Source organism: Lonchura striata, chromosome 11, assembly GCF_046129695.1.
Source record: "Lonchura striata isolate bLonStr1 chromosome 11, bLonStr1.mat, whole genome shotgun sequence".
Classification (NCBI taxonomy): Eukaryota; Metazoa; Chordata; class Aves; order Passeriformes; family Estrildidae; genus Lonchura; species Lonchura striata.
This window is the reverse complement of record NC_134613.1, coordinates 24,241,442-24,255,842: the sequence shown is the minus strand read 5'-3', so window position 1 is coordinate 24,255,842 and position 14,401 is coordinate 24,241,442. Positions and strand designations below refer to the sequence as shown.

The 14,401-nt window shown below is 65.2% G+C and overlaps 1 protein-coding gene across 2 annotated transcripts in view; it reads left to right on the top strand.

Annotated features, from left to right (window-relative positions):
- The first annotated feature begins 4,606 nt into the window (after positions 1-4,606).
- RASGRF1 (Ras protein specific guanine nucleotide releasing factor 1) overlaps positions 4,607-14,401 on the top strand; it is a 28,679-nt gene continuing 18,884 nt past the window's right edge. For both annotated transcript variants that reach the window (XM_077785977.1, XM_077785976.1), the window contains exons 1-3: positions 4,607-4,961; positions 12,932-13,038; positions 13,888-14,035. In XM_077785977.1, coding sequence (XP_077642103.1) covers positions 4,686-4,961; positions 12,932-13,038; positions 13,888-14,035 — 531 coding nt within the window. In that variant the 5' untranslated portion in view covers positions 4,607-4,685. The remainder of the gene's footprint in view (positions 4,962-12,931; positions 13,039-13,887; positions 14,036-14,401) is intronic.

Genomic DNA, 14,401 nt, shown 5'->3' with positions numbered 1-14,401 from the left:
TAGAACATATTTCTGAGCCAGCTGAGCCACTGCCTTCCCAGAGTTTTCCCACTGCCTCTTCCCCACGGGCACTGCTTGCTGCCTGCCCAGCGCTGAGATGTGCTCTGTCAGCAGCAGATGCTTAATCTGTTTAAAAATAAATCCATCACTCTCCTGTGACTGATGGGAATCTGTTACAGCAAATCCCACTGTCATGTGGAGCTGGCCACGGCTGCCAGACTTCAGCACTTTCTTCCCTTCTTTGCTGGGCTCCAGGGGAGGGCTGGGTGCCCGTGCTGTGGGTCTGGGCAGCTCTGGAGCTCGCTGTTCCCTGCCCGTGGCCGTGCCCCTTTGCTGCCACAGGCACAGGTGACTCTGGCAGGGGCAGAGCGCCTGGGGCTGTGCTGGCTGTGGCAGGGGTGACCCGTCCGTGCCCAGTGCCCGAGGGACGTGGGCCGGCCGTGCCCTTGGGGCGGATAATCCCCGTGCCCCGTGAGCAGCTCCGGAGCCTTTGCCCTGCATCAGTGGGGCACGGGCTGGATTGGTGAGCCGGGGCCTCCCGGGGCACGGGCGTGCCGAGTGCCAGCTGAAATCGGGGCCTGCTTCTCCCCCAGGACCAGAAGAACATTTCCTGTGGCTTCTGCAGCTCCTTGAGCCATCACCCCATGGCAGGCACCCACGTGTCTTGTTGTGTTCCCTGCTGGCTGCTGGAGAGACAGGGAGAAAGGATTTCTCAGTGGCAGTAAGGGATGAGTCAGTTCCAGAGATTTGGATATTAAATCCTTAATTAGCACCAGAGTTTGGTGTGCAGGAGCCCAGCAGGGCTCTTCCCAGGAGTGCTGGCAGAGCTGCAGAGCTGGCCTTGCTCCCCCAGCCCATCCCTGTGGCCCTGGGGATCTCCTGCTCGGCCACGGCGTGTCCAGCCCCAGGACAGATTGTCCAGGGTGACCCAGCCGTGCCACCTGCACCTTCCCCTTGGGCACACGTGCCCAGCTTGGGCCAGGTGATGCAGCCAGGCATGGGGGATGGGGGTGCCTGATGACACCTCGTACCTGTAGGGACAGGAAACACCTTTAAAATCCCAAAACCTTATCGGAAATCGGGCGAGCCCTGATGGGAAGAAATGATGATGTTTGGTTTTAGATTAGAAGGCTGAAGGACAGTTTTATTAAAATGATATTATATTAATATACTATTTAAAGAGATACTATCTTATTCTATATACTTACATTTTACTTACCTATTTAACTAATTTGTGATTTTGTGTTGAGAGTTTGAGATGCAGCTGAATGCGATTGGTCATTGAACCTAAACAACCTCCACCAGAATTTAATCAAGCGGTCACTTCAGATGAACAATCTCCATACTGCATTCTACATGGAGAAAACCAAGGAGGAGCAGAGGTAAAGATGGTTTTCCCTGCCTCTCTCTGTGCTTCTCCTGAGAGACACAATTACAGCTGAGTCCAGAGGATGTGAGTGCCACAGAGCCTTGGCAGCGGGGGCTCAGGGCTGTTCTGCCTGTCGGGGGGCGAACCCCACGTGTTTGCAGGGACCCAGCCTGGAGCGTGCAGCAGCTCGTGGTTACTGTCCCCCTTGGCCACGATGCCTTCCAGGGGCTTGGAAAACCCAGCCGTGCCCAGCGGTGCCAGGCTGCCACATCCCTGCTGTGGCTGAGTTCCAGGGTGTCTGTGCTGCCCAAGGGTGTCCGTGCTGCCCAAGGGTGTCCGTGCTGCCCAAGGGTGTCTGCTCTGCTCCAGGGTGTCCGTGCTGCCCAAGGGTGTCTGTGCTGCCCAAGGGTGTCTGCTCTGCTCCAGGGTGTCCGTGCTGCTCCAGGTGTCTGCGCTGCTCCAGGTGTCCGTGCTGCTCCAGGGTGTCCGTGCTGCTCCAGGGTGTCCGTGCTGCTCCAGGGTGTCTGCTCTGCTCCAGGGTGTCTGCTCTGCTCCAGGGTGTCTGTGCTGCTCCAGGTGTCTGTGCTTCTCCAGGGTGTCCGTGCTGATCCAGGGTGTCTGTGCTGCTCCAGGGTGTCTGTGCTGCTCGGGTGCTCCCGTGGGGGATGCTCCGGGCACCTCGCCTGCCCTGAGCTCCCATCTCTGTCCCTCGTCCCCCTGTCCCCCCTGTCCCTGCTCCCTCGTGCCCCCCTGTCCCTCCTGTCCCCCCAGGTGCTGCTGTGCCCCCCAGCCCCCTGCTCTCCCGTGCCAGCTGCACCCTCGGGTGCTGCTGCAGTTCCTGCTCCCTCTGCCTGGGGACCTGCTCAGGCTGTGCATGGCACGGGAGCCCCCAAGAGCCACTTCCATGTTTGTTTACCACCTCAGTGAGGAGCAAAGATACCCCAGCAATGAAAGCACTTGGAAAGCTGGGCAGTGTTTGCTTGGGGTGAACTCCCTGTCCCATGGGCAGCACGCTGAGGCTGGCTCTGCTGGCACTCGGGGCGTGAGGAACAATTCCCTCGCTGCTGGGCCAGGAGAGTCACACTGCAAACCCCGATGGAATCCATGGCCCCTGCAGGAAACACACCTCCCTTGGTGCCAGGAATCAAACTTTCCGTGGCTTGAGCCTTGGAAGCTCTCAGTGATGTTTCCATCACCCTCTGTATCTTCCAGGGCGAGTCTGAACTGAGCCAACACCACTGGCAAGTGCAGAGGCTGGGCTGGTACCAGCCCCAGCACAGTCCAGCTGCCCCAGTGCCCGCGTGCTGCCGTCCTTAGGGCACTGGGCCCCTTGCCCCGTGAGCAGTGGGCACACTGGGCCTGTCCCTGGGCACTCTTCATGCCCAGGTGCACCACGGCCCCCAGCACCCTGCCCCTCCAGGCACAACCCGGGCTGGTCACAGGGCTTGGCAGCTCCAGGGTGTCAGGCAGCTCCCATCCATCCAACAATTATACAATTATTATTATTATTAATGCCAGCTTTCCAGCTGTTATTTCATCCAGGACTTTATCAGGCTGCCACAAAGGGTCTCTTTCCGTGCCACTGCACTGTTCATATGTGACAGCTTTGGCACAGGGGGCACCTTCTGCTTCGTGCTGGGAGCCATCTCTCAGCCCAGCGGAGGCTGCAGCAGGGAAATGGGATGTGGCACCTCGCTGATGAGGCTGGAGAAACGGGAAGGGAGAGAGCCCTGGCCGTGGAGGGGAGCTGGCCACTCTGGGAAAGCCCTGGAGCACCCTGCAAATCCGCCTGCAGCTGGGCACAGGGGCACACTGGCACAGGGGCACAGGGACGGGGGTGGGAGGATGAGGGGCGGGGGCAGTGGGTGCCCCCAGTCCCGCTCTGCCCTGCTGGCACTGACCCAGGGGCAGCAGGCCTCGGGCTGTCCCTTGAGGCAGCCATGGGCACGTGTTCCAGCAGAAGCAGGGCCAAGGAGCTCCATCCTGGCAGTGCCAGCACCCTTCCCAATTCCAGCCTGTTCCCTCCCGTTCCCATGGCAACCTGTGACCTCACCGGGCTCCTTGGAGCTCCGCCAGCATTTTCAGCAGAAACGAAGCCAATGACCAGGGCTGTCCTGCTGTCCCCCCTGTCTGTAGGGCTCTGTCACACCTGGGGCTCAGGTCAGGGCTGGCTCTGCTGCAGGACTGGCGTGCCACATTGCAGGTGTCGCTCTCGGTGCCTGTCACTGTGGCAGCCGGCTGACCCGGCACTCCTGGCTGGACAAGGCCCTGGGTACCGGGGCACCAGGGCACTCCCTTCCCTGCCCAGGTGTCAGCTGCAGCCAGTGCCCAGCGCTCCAAGTGCCTGCTCTGCCCAGCTTTGCCCTGCCTGGCAGAACACGCAAGGCCAGGATGGAGAAGAGGGGTCGAGAGTGAGACAAACAGAAAAACAACCCATCCCTCTGCTCTGCCTGCTGGCGCCACTTCTCTCCAGGTCCTCCCCTGCCTAAGTGCCCCTTTTGGCCTGGGCTCCACTTCCCCAGGGCTCCCCAGGTCTGGGGTCCCTCCCTAGGGGCTCTGGCTGGTCCTGGGGTCCCACGTGCCCAGGGGTCCCCCTTGCTCTCGGGGTCCTGTGTGTCTGGAGCTGTCTCAGCTCTGGCTGAGCCTGGGGGTCCCTCTCGGGGCTCCAGCTGTGGGCAGGATCTGTGCTGGCCCGGGGGTCCCTCTCAGTCCGGGGGTCTCTCTGGGCCTGAGGGTCTCTCTCGGCCCGGGGGTCCCTCTGGCCCGGGGGTCCCTCTCGGCCCGGGGGTCTCTCTGGGCCTGAGGGTCCCTCTCGGCTCGGAGGTCCCTCTCGGCCCGGGGGTCCCTCTCGGTGCGGAGCGGCGCTGGCGCTGCTGACGGTGACGGAGCTGGCGGCGGCCCCGGCATCCCGCGGCCCGGGGGCGGCCCCGGCGAGCGCAGCGCGGCGCGACCACCCCCGCAGCCGGCGGCAGGGAAGGAGCACGGCGGGGAGAGCGGCAGCGAGGGAGGGCCGCGGCTCCGCTCGGCTCGGCTCGGCTCGGCGCGGCTCCGCTCGGCGCTGACGGTCCCCGGTGCCGCCGCCGTCACTCGCCCCGCCCGTCCGCGGCTCCGCGCGGCGGGTGCGGGACGCGGCGCTCACCGGCACAGCCGCGGCCGGGGCTCGGCGGGGCCGGGCCGCGGGATGAGCGCCCGGCGGCTCCCCGGGGGCAGCGGGGGCCGCTGATGCTGCGGGGACCGCGGGGTCTGCGGGGGCGGCGGGGGCGGCTCGGCGCGGCCCCGCCCGCGGCGGGGGCCATGTGAGCGCGGAGCCGGCAGGATGCAGAAGGGGATGCGGCTCAATGACGGGCACGTCGCCCACCTGGGGCTGCTGGCGAAGAAGGACGGGGCCCGGCGCGGATACCTGAGCAAGCGGAGCGCCGACAACACGAAATGGCACACCAAGTGGTTCGCGCTGCTCCAGAACATGCTCTTCTACTTCGAGACCGACTCCAGCTCCCGGCCCTCGGGGCTCTACCTGCTCGAGGGCTGCGTCTGCGACCGCGCGCCCTCCCCCAAGCCCCCCCTCTCGGCTAAGGACTCCCTGGAGAAGCAGGTGGGCGACACGGGGGTCCCGCGGAGGGGGAGGGAGGATGCCCCGCGGGGGCCGGGCTCCGCACCCCCGGAGCTTCCGGCGCCCGTGACCTGCCCCACGCGTGACCGGGGTGGGGAGGTGAGGATGAGGCCGGTCTGTGCGGGGGAAGGAGGAGGATTCCCAGGGCTGCAGTGCCGGAGCAGCGGGCGGGTTCATTGCGGGGGTGTTGGGCTCTCTCCGGGGCACCCCCACTCCCCCTCCCGTCTAATTAACCGCCGGTAATTAGCGGGGGGCTGCGGGGCGCCTCCCAGCGGCCGCTCTGGGCGCTGCAGAGCCCCGCGTCCCCCCCGGCCCGGCGGGTTTGGGGTTTGGGGTTGGGGTTGGGGTTGGGGTTGGGGTTTGGGTTTGGGTTTGGGGTTCGGGGCTCGGGACAGCGGCCCCGGCGGGGCGGGGGCACCGCGGGGCTCCCGAGGGGCAGCCCCCGGTACGCGGCCTCGCTGTTTCCCCAGCCCCGTCCGCCCCTCCCGCGCCCCGTGGTTTGCCCGGCCGCTCTCCCGGCCCGGCGCTGCGAGCAGCCTGCGGTGGGTGCGTGGCTGGGCGCGGGGAGCCCAGGGCCTGTTTTCAGGCACATTTCACGCTATTGCCGCTCGCCACGTGTGCGCTTTGCACCTCCATCCCCACCCCTGGCGGGGAGGAAAGCAGAGCGCGGCTGCCCCGAGCCCCCCGCGCCGGCGCCGGGCTCCCGCGTCCTTTGCCGCCGCTGCCGGCCGCGGGCGACAGCGCGGGAGCAGCGGAGCCCTGCGAGGGCCGGGGGCAACCCAGGTGCCCCCAGCCCCAGGGCTGCTGCGGTCCCGGCCGTGAGGCCCGCAGCCCCTGACGGGTCCCCGGGTGGGTTTCTCCCACCAGCTGTGCCTTTCCCGGCTGGGCAGGGTATTCCTGGGGCAGCACGGCATGGAGGTTGGCAGCCCCCGGCGTGTTCGTGTGGGGTGGTTTGCGGGAGCTGGGATGCGCCGCAGCGGCCGGAGAGGGGATGGGACCAGGCAGGGGGAGAAGGGCTGGCTTCCAGCTGCGGGGGCAAGTCCCCATCCATCGCTTCCAGAGCCACCCCCAGTCCCATCAGCGGGGCCAGGAGCCGGCTGGATTCACCCTCTGACCCGCTGGCGGCCTGTGGAGCGTGGACGTGTGCCCTGTGGGTGGCACGGTGCACCGGGGCCCCTCCGTGGGGCAGCGGGGGGGTCCCGCAGCACTGTCCCGGGCTGGGACCGTGAGGAGGCACGGCGTGTTTTGGGTCTGGCTCTGCAGGGCTTGCATAATTACTCCCTGGCAGGCTCCAGGGAGGCGCTGGGAGTGCTGCTGGCAGACTGCAGGACGGGGCCCGGGCACCCCCGGCACCCCAGGGCATGGGGCAGCCTGGGAGGAAATTGGGCCCTGATTCTGGCTGCTCCTGGCAGCTGGAAAACCCTGCCGAGAGAACCAGGCACGCAGCACCACTGCTCCCTGGCACATCCCCTCCCTCCTGGCTTGCAGCACAGGAATATTTCCTTGTGAAGAGGGAAATACGGTGGGTTTTGCCCAGCCGGGGCTCCTTGCAGCCCAGCTGTGGAGACCTCGGGGGCTGCGGCGGCGAGGGGGGTCTGTAGTTGCAAGGGGTCACAGAGCTGTGGCTGTCACTGCTGCCCCTTCAGCGACAGACCTTGTGTGCTCCTAGTTCAGCTTCCACGAAGTTTGCCAGCCAGGCTGCAATCAGCCCTCCTGGCCAGGCTGGAATCAAGCTTGGCATCGGGGCCCTGGGTCCTCGTGTTTGTGCAGGAGGGGTTCGCCACCATGCAGACACCCCGGGAGGATGTCACATCCCCTCTCCCGTTCCAGATGCACCCGAGTGTTGATCCTCGCGGTGAGTGAGGGCAGCTGGCACAGGGAGCTCCTGCCATGGCGAACACGTCCCCTGCCACGGCCGCGCGTGGCTTTGCCGCGGTCCAGCGCCTGGCCTGGGCTGCTGTGCCATTCCTGAGGCCAAACGGCGCTGGATGCCCGCTGCTCTGCAAGCTCATTAATGGCCCAGGGATGAGATAAGCGGCGAATATTGATGGTGCAGGCCCGCAGGCTGGCAGGGCAGGAGGAGCAGGTGGCAGCCAGGCCGTGCTCTGGGCAGGGTCTGTGCCCCCCACGCCAGGGAAAGCCTCGGTGCCAGGCTCACCCGGGACCTGGCCGTGCCAGCAGCCCCTGGAGGAAGGTGCTGAGGAAATTTCCAGCGCTGCCCGTGATCCCGTTAGCTGTGTTCTGAGGGTGTTTAACTACCCGTGCACTTCCAGCTCTGAGGACAGTGTTCCTTGAGGCAGAGGAGCTCCAGTTTGGATTCCTTCCTCGCTGGAGTGCAGCCTGAAAGGTTCCCAGTTCTCTGCAAAGGAGAAACTTTAAGAGGTGGGGCTTTCAAACCCCCCTTTTTAATGCATACGTATCTTGCTTTGGGGGGAGCTTTTCCCTGGAACACAGTGAATTTTAGCATTGGTATATGTGAGAATAAGGGAGCAAAGACACGTGGAAAACTGGAACACCAAAGAGGGATTTGCTGCCTCTGGAAACTTTGTTTTGTTTTTCCAGAAACGAACTTTCCTTCCAAGCAGTTGGATGGGGGAGATAATTTCCTGCAGGGTGAGGTCAGGCTGTGGCCTGGGGCAGGGGCTGGGGAGCTGTGAGCTGGCTGCTCGGGGCAGCAGTGCCAGCGGTGCTGGGAGCGAACCCCCTTTTCCCTGCTGTGGTGTCAGGGCCGTGCCACACCCAGCCCCGCTGCCCCGGGCCCCGGAGGTGTTGGAGGTGGGATGTGCTTTCACGGGGTCACCTCTCCCTCCCTGGGCAGGCTGTGGGGTGCCCCAGGAGGGAGGGGCACGGCCAAGGTGAGATCCTGGTAGAGGAGCTGAGCAGGTATGAGGTCCAGCGCTGATCCAAGCCCAGCCCCAAGGACACCCCAGTGTGGGGTGAGGGCCTCCTTTGAATGCCAGTTGGGCAGCAGGAATGGGCTGGGTTTGCTCCATGGATCCAGCCTGGAGCTGGATTTGGAGTCCCAGCATCACTGGGGTTGGAAGAGCCCTGTGAGGCCACTCAGTCCAACGTTCCTCCCCCAGCAGCGCCCGGGCTGCCCCTGCCCCGTGCCCCAAGTGCTGCATCCATGCAGCTTTGGAAGGTTCCCAGGGCTGGGGACTCCACCACTGCCCCGGCAGCCTGGGCCAGTCTCCAGACCCACACCCCAGTGCCACGGGCTGCTCCTGAGCAGGAGCCCTCGGCCAGGGGCAGCGTGCTGCTGAGTCAGGCGGCGGAGCCCTCGGCTCAGGAGCTGAGCTCTGCTGCCCCGGCCGGGGCTGCTCCTGGGCACCCCTGCCCGGACGGGCTTTCCCTCTCCAGGGCCTTTTCCAGGGACGGATGGGATTTCCCTCTCCAGGGCCTTTTCCAGGGATGGAGCGCCCCGTTCCCCCCGTGCTGTGGCGCCCATTGCTGAGGCACTGGCAGTGTGGGATTCTGGATGCCCTGGGGACTGGCAGCAGCCCCTGCCAGCCCGGCAGCTCCGTCCCAGAGCCCGGCGCCAGGCGCGGTGCCGGAGCCGTCCCTGGCAGTGCCAGAGCTCGGCAGCTCTGCGGGGTGCGGCCGTGGGGCCGCGGCACCCAGCCGTGCCCGGCCCTGCAGGGGCTCCACCCTGGCACCCAGAAGGGCTTGGAGGGGGCTCGGAGGGGCCAGGCCCCGGCAGTGGGGCAGGGCTGAGCAGGTCACCCGTGGGCATCGTGAGCAGGGCAGCTCCCAAGCTATTCCAGACTCTAGGATTGATGTCCCGGGTGCTGCATCCCCAGATCCCAGCGCTGCCCTCAGGTCCATGAGCATCAGCCATGTGGGGCAGTGAGAATTCTTCTACCTGGATGTCATTCCAGGCAATCTGATTTTTTGGAGACTATAAATTATAATTTGTGGGCTTAAACCTGAACTACTCATCAGCGTGGGGGTGACACTGGGTTTTTAATTAATTGGTATATTGGGTGATGCCATGTGGGGATTTCTGAGTGAGGGGGATGCTCATAGTGTTAGTCCCAGCCATGCCTGCATTCCCGGCTGCCAGCAGCACCGGATAAAATTAGGGGGAAAATTGATTTATTTTAATTATTTTACGAATATTTCTGCGCATAACTCCTGAGCCGGCTCCACAAGGGTGATGCTCACCTCTAGTATCCATTTCCAAATATCCTGACAGCCCATACTGAAACAAAGAGGGGAAATTGCAGCCTCTGGGATATTTTTTCTTATTGTCAGCACGGAAATGAGCTGCTGGAGCATCCAACTCTGAGGTCCTGTTTTCCCAGAGCACATAGTATGTAGGTCAGGGATGTTAAAAGCTGCCATGGCTGGCTGTGGATTTTTAGACTCATCCATCCAGAGCAGGAAAATTCTCCTCCTCTTGCCCTTTGTGTCAGCTGGAATAACCATCAGCTTCACAAGCAGGCGGATGTGGATCTGCCACCCGGGGAGGGCGGGCAGTTCCGAGGGTGGTGGGCATCCCTGTGGGGGAAGCCCCTGTGATGGCACAGCACGGCCGGGGAGGATCAGCCGCTGCTCTGGGGCGCCTCTCGGGTCCCCCACGCTCACCCTGCAGTGACCGGCGCGGGGGTGCTGGGAGGGTGCCCACCCCCAGCCGCAGCAGCCCGGGGTCTGGTGGGTGGTTCGGGGAACGAACGCCCCTCTGCCAATCCTAAAACACCGCGAGAGGCTGATTTTCTACGCTGGAAAGAACGCGTCGCTTCAAAGCTGATTTGAATTGATTTGGGAGTCCTCGTGAGCATCAGGGGCTGGGGAACGTCACCCCGCAGCAGGCAGGGCCCGTGGGGAGCCGGGGATGGTCACGGGGCTGGGGGGCCCGGGGGACCGTCCCTGGGGTCACGGGGCTGGGGGGGCCCGGGGGTGGCCAAGGGACCGTCCCCGGGGTCACGGGGCTGGGGGGGCCCGGGGGACCGTCCCCGGGGTCACGGGGCTGGGGGCCCTGAGCTGCTTTCCGTGCTGACCTGGAACGCTCCCCGTCCTTATTGCGGGCAGAGCTGCTGTGCCCCCTGCGGGACATCCCCAGGGGTGGGCACCTGGCATCCCCAGGGGCGGCTGCAGGGCCGTGTGTCCTGCGGGGCCAGACGGACACACGGACACACGGACACAGGGACACACGGGCACACGGACACATGGACACACAGACACACAGACACATGGACACGGACACAGGGACACACAGACACAGGGACACGGACACATGGACACACGGACACATGGACGCATGGACACAGGGACATATGGACACACAGACACACGGACACAGACACAGGGACACACGGACACACGGGGCACATGGACACACGGACACTTGGCACGGCTCTGGGGCTGTGCCGCCCGCAGCGGGGCTCGGCAGGCACACGGACACAGGGGAGTTGGGAGAGCCCGTGAGGAGGGAGCCTCCAGGGACCACATCCGCTCATTTTGGCATGGGATGGCATGGGATGGCATGGCATGGCATGGCACGGCATGGCATGGCATGGCATGGGGGCTCTGGTCCTGGGGCTGGGAGCTCTTGAGGTCATAGATGAACCAAAATCGGGGGTAAGGAGGAGCCGAGTGGCACCGTGGGCAGCGCGTGCCCTGCCTGGGCAGCACAGACAGCCCCAGGGACGCCGGGCTGGGGCTGTGGTGCAGCTGGGGTCTCATGCCGGTACTCCCACCCTCTGCCTGGCGCTGTGAGCAGCTGGTCCTGTGCTGGGTCTGTCCGTGGGTCTGGTCCCATCGTGGGTCTGGTTCTGTTTGTGGATCTGATCCTCAGGCCGCAGCGAGTGCCGGGAAGCGCTCCCGGGCTGCTGGTGCGATGTGTCACTGCGATGGCAGAGAGGGATCATCTTTTAGGCGGAGATAAAAGGTGGTGGGAGTTTTATTATTCAAATATCAAATAACTTCCTCCTTCCCAGCACGCTGCACTTCCTGGGAATTGTGTGGGGATAAACTGGAGCAGCACGTGCAGGGTGTGTGTGCTGCCAGGAGCTGGGCTGGGCTCGCAGCCTGGGACAGAGTGGCCCCGGGGGCTCGCAGCCCTGCCCTGGGGGCTCAGAGAGCTCACAGCCCTGCCCTGGGGGCTCGCAGCCCATCAGCTCTGCTGCCACAAACTGGGTCCTGCCTCTGACAGCCCTCGGCAGTGCCTGGGTGTGAGCTGGGTCACACCACCGTGCTGACGTGCTGGGGGTGCCTCGAGTGGGTGAAGGGGGCAGAGGCAGGGGGGCAGGGGGGCACCTGTCCAGGCCACCTGCTGCAGGTGCCTGCCCCAGTTCCTGTCCTGGGCTCGGCACCCCTTGCTTCACCCTCGGACAGGCCCCGAGGCTCTCCCAGGGCGCTGGGGAGGTCAGGGTGCTCCAACCCAGGCTGTGCTGTGGGCACGGGGCTCTCCGTGGGTGCCCTCACCCACAGCAGCACGAAGGGCACCGTGCCATCCCCACGGCACCCCGGGAGCGCACACGGGATCTGCCCAGGACAGCCCAGGGCTCGCTGTCTCCTGCCCTCCTGCCAGGCCTGGGGGGCTCCTGGAAGTGTCTCCCCGTGTTCCCAGTCCCAGGGGGCTCACCGAGCTTGGGCTGTGGGTGTTGGCTCCTGAGAGGGGATGGGCACGCTGTGCTCTCGTTCCTGCGGTGCCGGGAGCTGCCGCGGGCACCAGGGCCTAGAGGGGCTCCCCCACTCCTCGCTGCTGTTTAGGGGGCATTTCCAGCCTTGCCAAGCTGAGGAGCTCCTCTTGATGCAGTTACAAGGGAGGGGGCGTCGGGTGGGTGTACAGCTGCCCTACAGAACACCCCCCATAGGGATCGCGGGTTTTTGGTGGCTTTGCCAGTAAAAGCCTCTGGGAGGGGAAGGGAGGGAAAGGGGGTGGCATGCGAAGGCTGGGGAGCTGCTGCAGCCCCAGAGGTGTCCTGCAGGCAGCCAGGAGCTCTGGGCAGCCTGAGCACGGCAGTGGAAGGGGCGGGCGATGGGTGGTGGTGTTTGACACTGGGGTGGGCGATGGGTGCTGGTGTGTGACACTGGGGTGGGCGATGGGTGCTGCTGTTTTGCACTGGGGATGGCTCTGTCAGGACAAAGCTTGTCCCCAGGATCAGCAGTAAAGGATCCTGTGCTTAGAGGATCCACGGCAGGGGTGAAGGGGCTGCATCCTCGCCAGGGCCCTGCACCTGCTGCCCGTCGGTGTTTTCGTGGCACACATGGCCCAGCCGGGGCTGCCACGTCCTGCCAGGCTGTGCTCCCTGGTTTGAGGCAGTTCTTACCCGTGCATTCGGGCCCCTGATGGAACCCAGCAGAGGAGCAGATGATGTCAGGAGGAGCTCGCTCCAGTGGGCTGGGTTTAGCCCAGTTATTCCGGGCAGCATCCGGCACTGCAGCGTGGTACCTGTTTCCTTGGAGACTGCAGGGAAGCAGAGGAGCGGCACAAACCCGGCGGCACCGCGCACAATTAGCACAAACACTGCAAATGTCAAGGGAGCCTAAAAATAGCCCCGCGCCACGGCCACCCCCCGAGCCCGGGGAGCGGGACACGAGGGAGCGGGCACGGGCTGGGGCAGCGGGCACGGACTGGGGCAGTGGGCACGGGCTGGGGGAGCTGAGCACAGATTGGGGGACCTGGGCTCGGACTGGGGGAGCCGGGCTTGGACTGGGGGAGCTGGGCTTGGATTGAGGGAGCCGGGCTCAGCCCAAGGGACCCGGGCTCTGCTTGGCCTCACCTTCAGGCAGCCCCGTGCAGTGTGTCACTATGACTGTGACCCCGTGCAGTGTGTCACTGTCACCGTGACCACTGTGCAGTGTGTCACCGTGACCCCCGTGCAGTGTGTCACTATGACTGTGACCCCGTGCAGTGTGTCACTGTCACCGTGACCCCCGTGCAGTGTGTCACCGTCACCGTGACCCCCGTGCAGTGTGTCACCGTGACCCCTGTGCTCCCCCCACAGCACTACTTCACCGTTAACTTCAACCATGAGAACCAGAAGACGCTGGAGCTGAGGACTGAGGATGCCAAGGACTGCGACGAGTGGGTGGCAGCCATAGCTCACGCCAGGTGTGCCCCGTGCCCCGCAGCTGGGGGGTCACGCTCACGGTGGCACAGAGGTGCCGCTGTGCTGAGGGTGCCTGGGGCAGGGCGAGCAGGACGCTCCCCACTCTGGGGACCCCGCGCTGAGTGGGGACTGTGCTCAGTTGTGCCCCTGTCCCCGTTCCCATCCCTGTCCCGTGCCACCGGCCACCCTGGCGGGCTGGCACTGCCTGGCCCAGCCTGCAGCCAGAGGGATTCACCCTCAGGCTGAAAGCCCGTCAGGAAGGGATTGTCCTGGGATGGCAAACCTGGCCAGGACAGGGATTGTCCGGGCTCCTGGCAGCGCTGGCACGGCCCAGCTGCCAGGGGAGCAGCCGGGTGCCAGCGCAGCGCCGCTGCCTCTGGGGAAGGAAGGAAGGAAGGAAGGCGCTGGGCTGGCAGCGAGCTGTGGGATCGGGTGGGAGCTGATCAGGGTGTCTCAGGGAAAAACACCATCCCCTGCCAGGAGCAGGAATGGCAGAAACTCCATCCCTGCAGCCCCTGCCCGGAGCAGGGCTTCGTAGGAGCTTGTGCCACACGTGTCCTTCTTAAACTCCTGGAACGTGGCAGTTACAGAGCTTCGGCCATGGGTGCTTGGGGTCCTTTTTGACTCCTGTGATTCCATTGAAGTTTGCTCCGCGCTTTCTGCTCGCCCCTTGTGGGAGCCCAAATCCTTCGGGAGCAGCAGGAGCTGCCCCCAGGTTCGCTCCTGCCGGGCCGTGAGCCGGGCCCGGCGCGGAGCAGCCCGAGCCGCGGTGCCGGTGCCGGTGCCGGTGCCGGTGCCGGTGCCGGTGCTGGCGTGCGGGGGAGAGCCGCTCACGGCCGCGTCTGCTGCAGCTACAGGAACCTGGCGACGGAGCACGAGGCGCTGATGCAGAAGTACCTCCATCTCCTGCAGATCGTGGAGACCGAGAAGACGGTTGCCAAGCAACTCCGGCAGCAGATCGAGGACGGGGAGATCGAGATCGAGCGCCTCAAGGCCGAGGTGAAGCCCCGAGGGTGCCCCGATGCTCCCGGGGTGACCGGGGGCAGGGCCGGCGGGGTCAGCGCTCAGGGGCTCGGCTCTTTTAGCGAGGCAGGGCTGGACCCCGCAGGTGATGGGACCCCGCAGATGCCGGGACCCACGGGTGCCGGGACCCACGGGTACCGGGACCCACGGGTGCCGGGACCCCGCGGATGCCGGGACCCACGGGTGCCGGGACCCCGCAGATGATGGGACCCACGGGTGCCGGGACCCACGGGTGCTGCTCCGGGCGGTTCTGCGGGACCAGCCCGGGCAGCCCCTGCCTGCCGCATGCCCCGGGGCTCCGGCAGCAATTCCCTCGGCGCGGGGCGAGGGAAGGGTGGCACC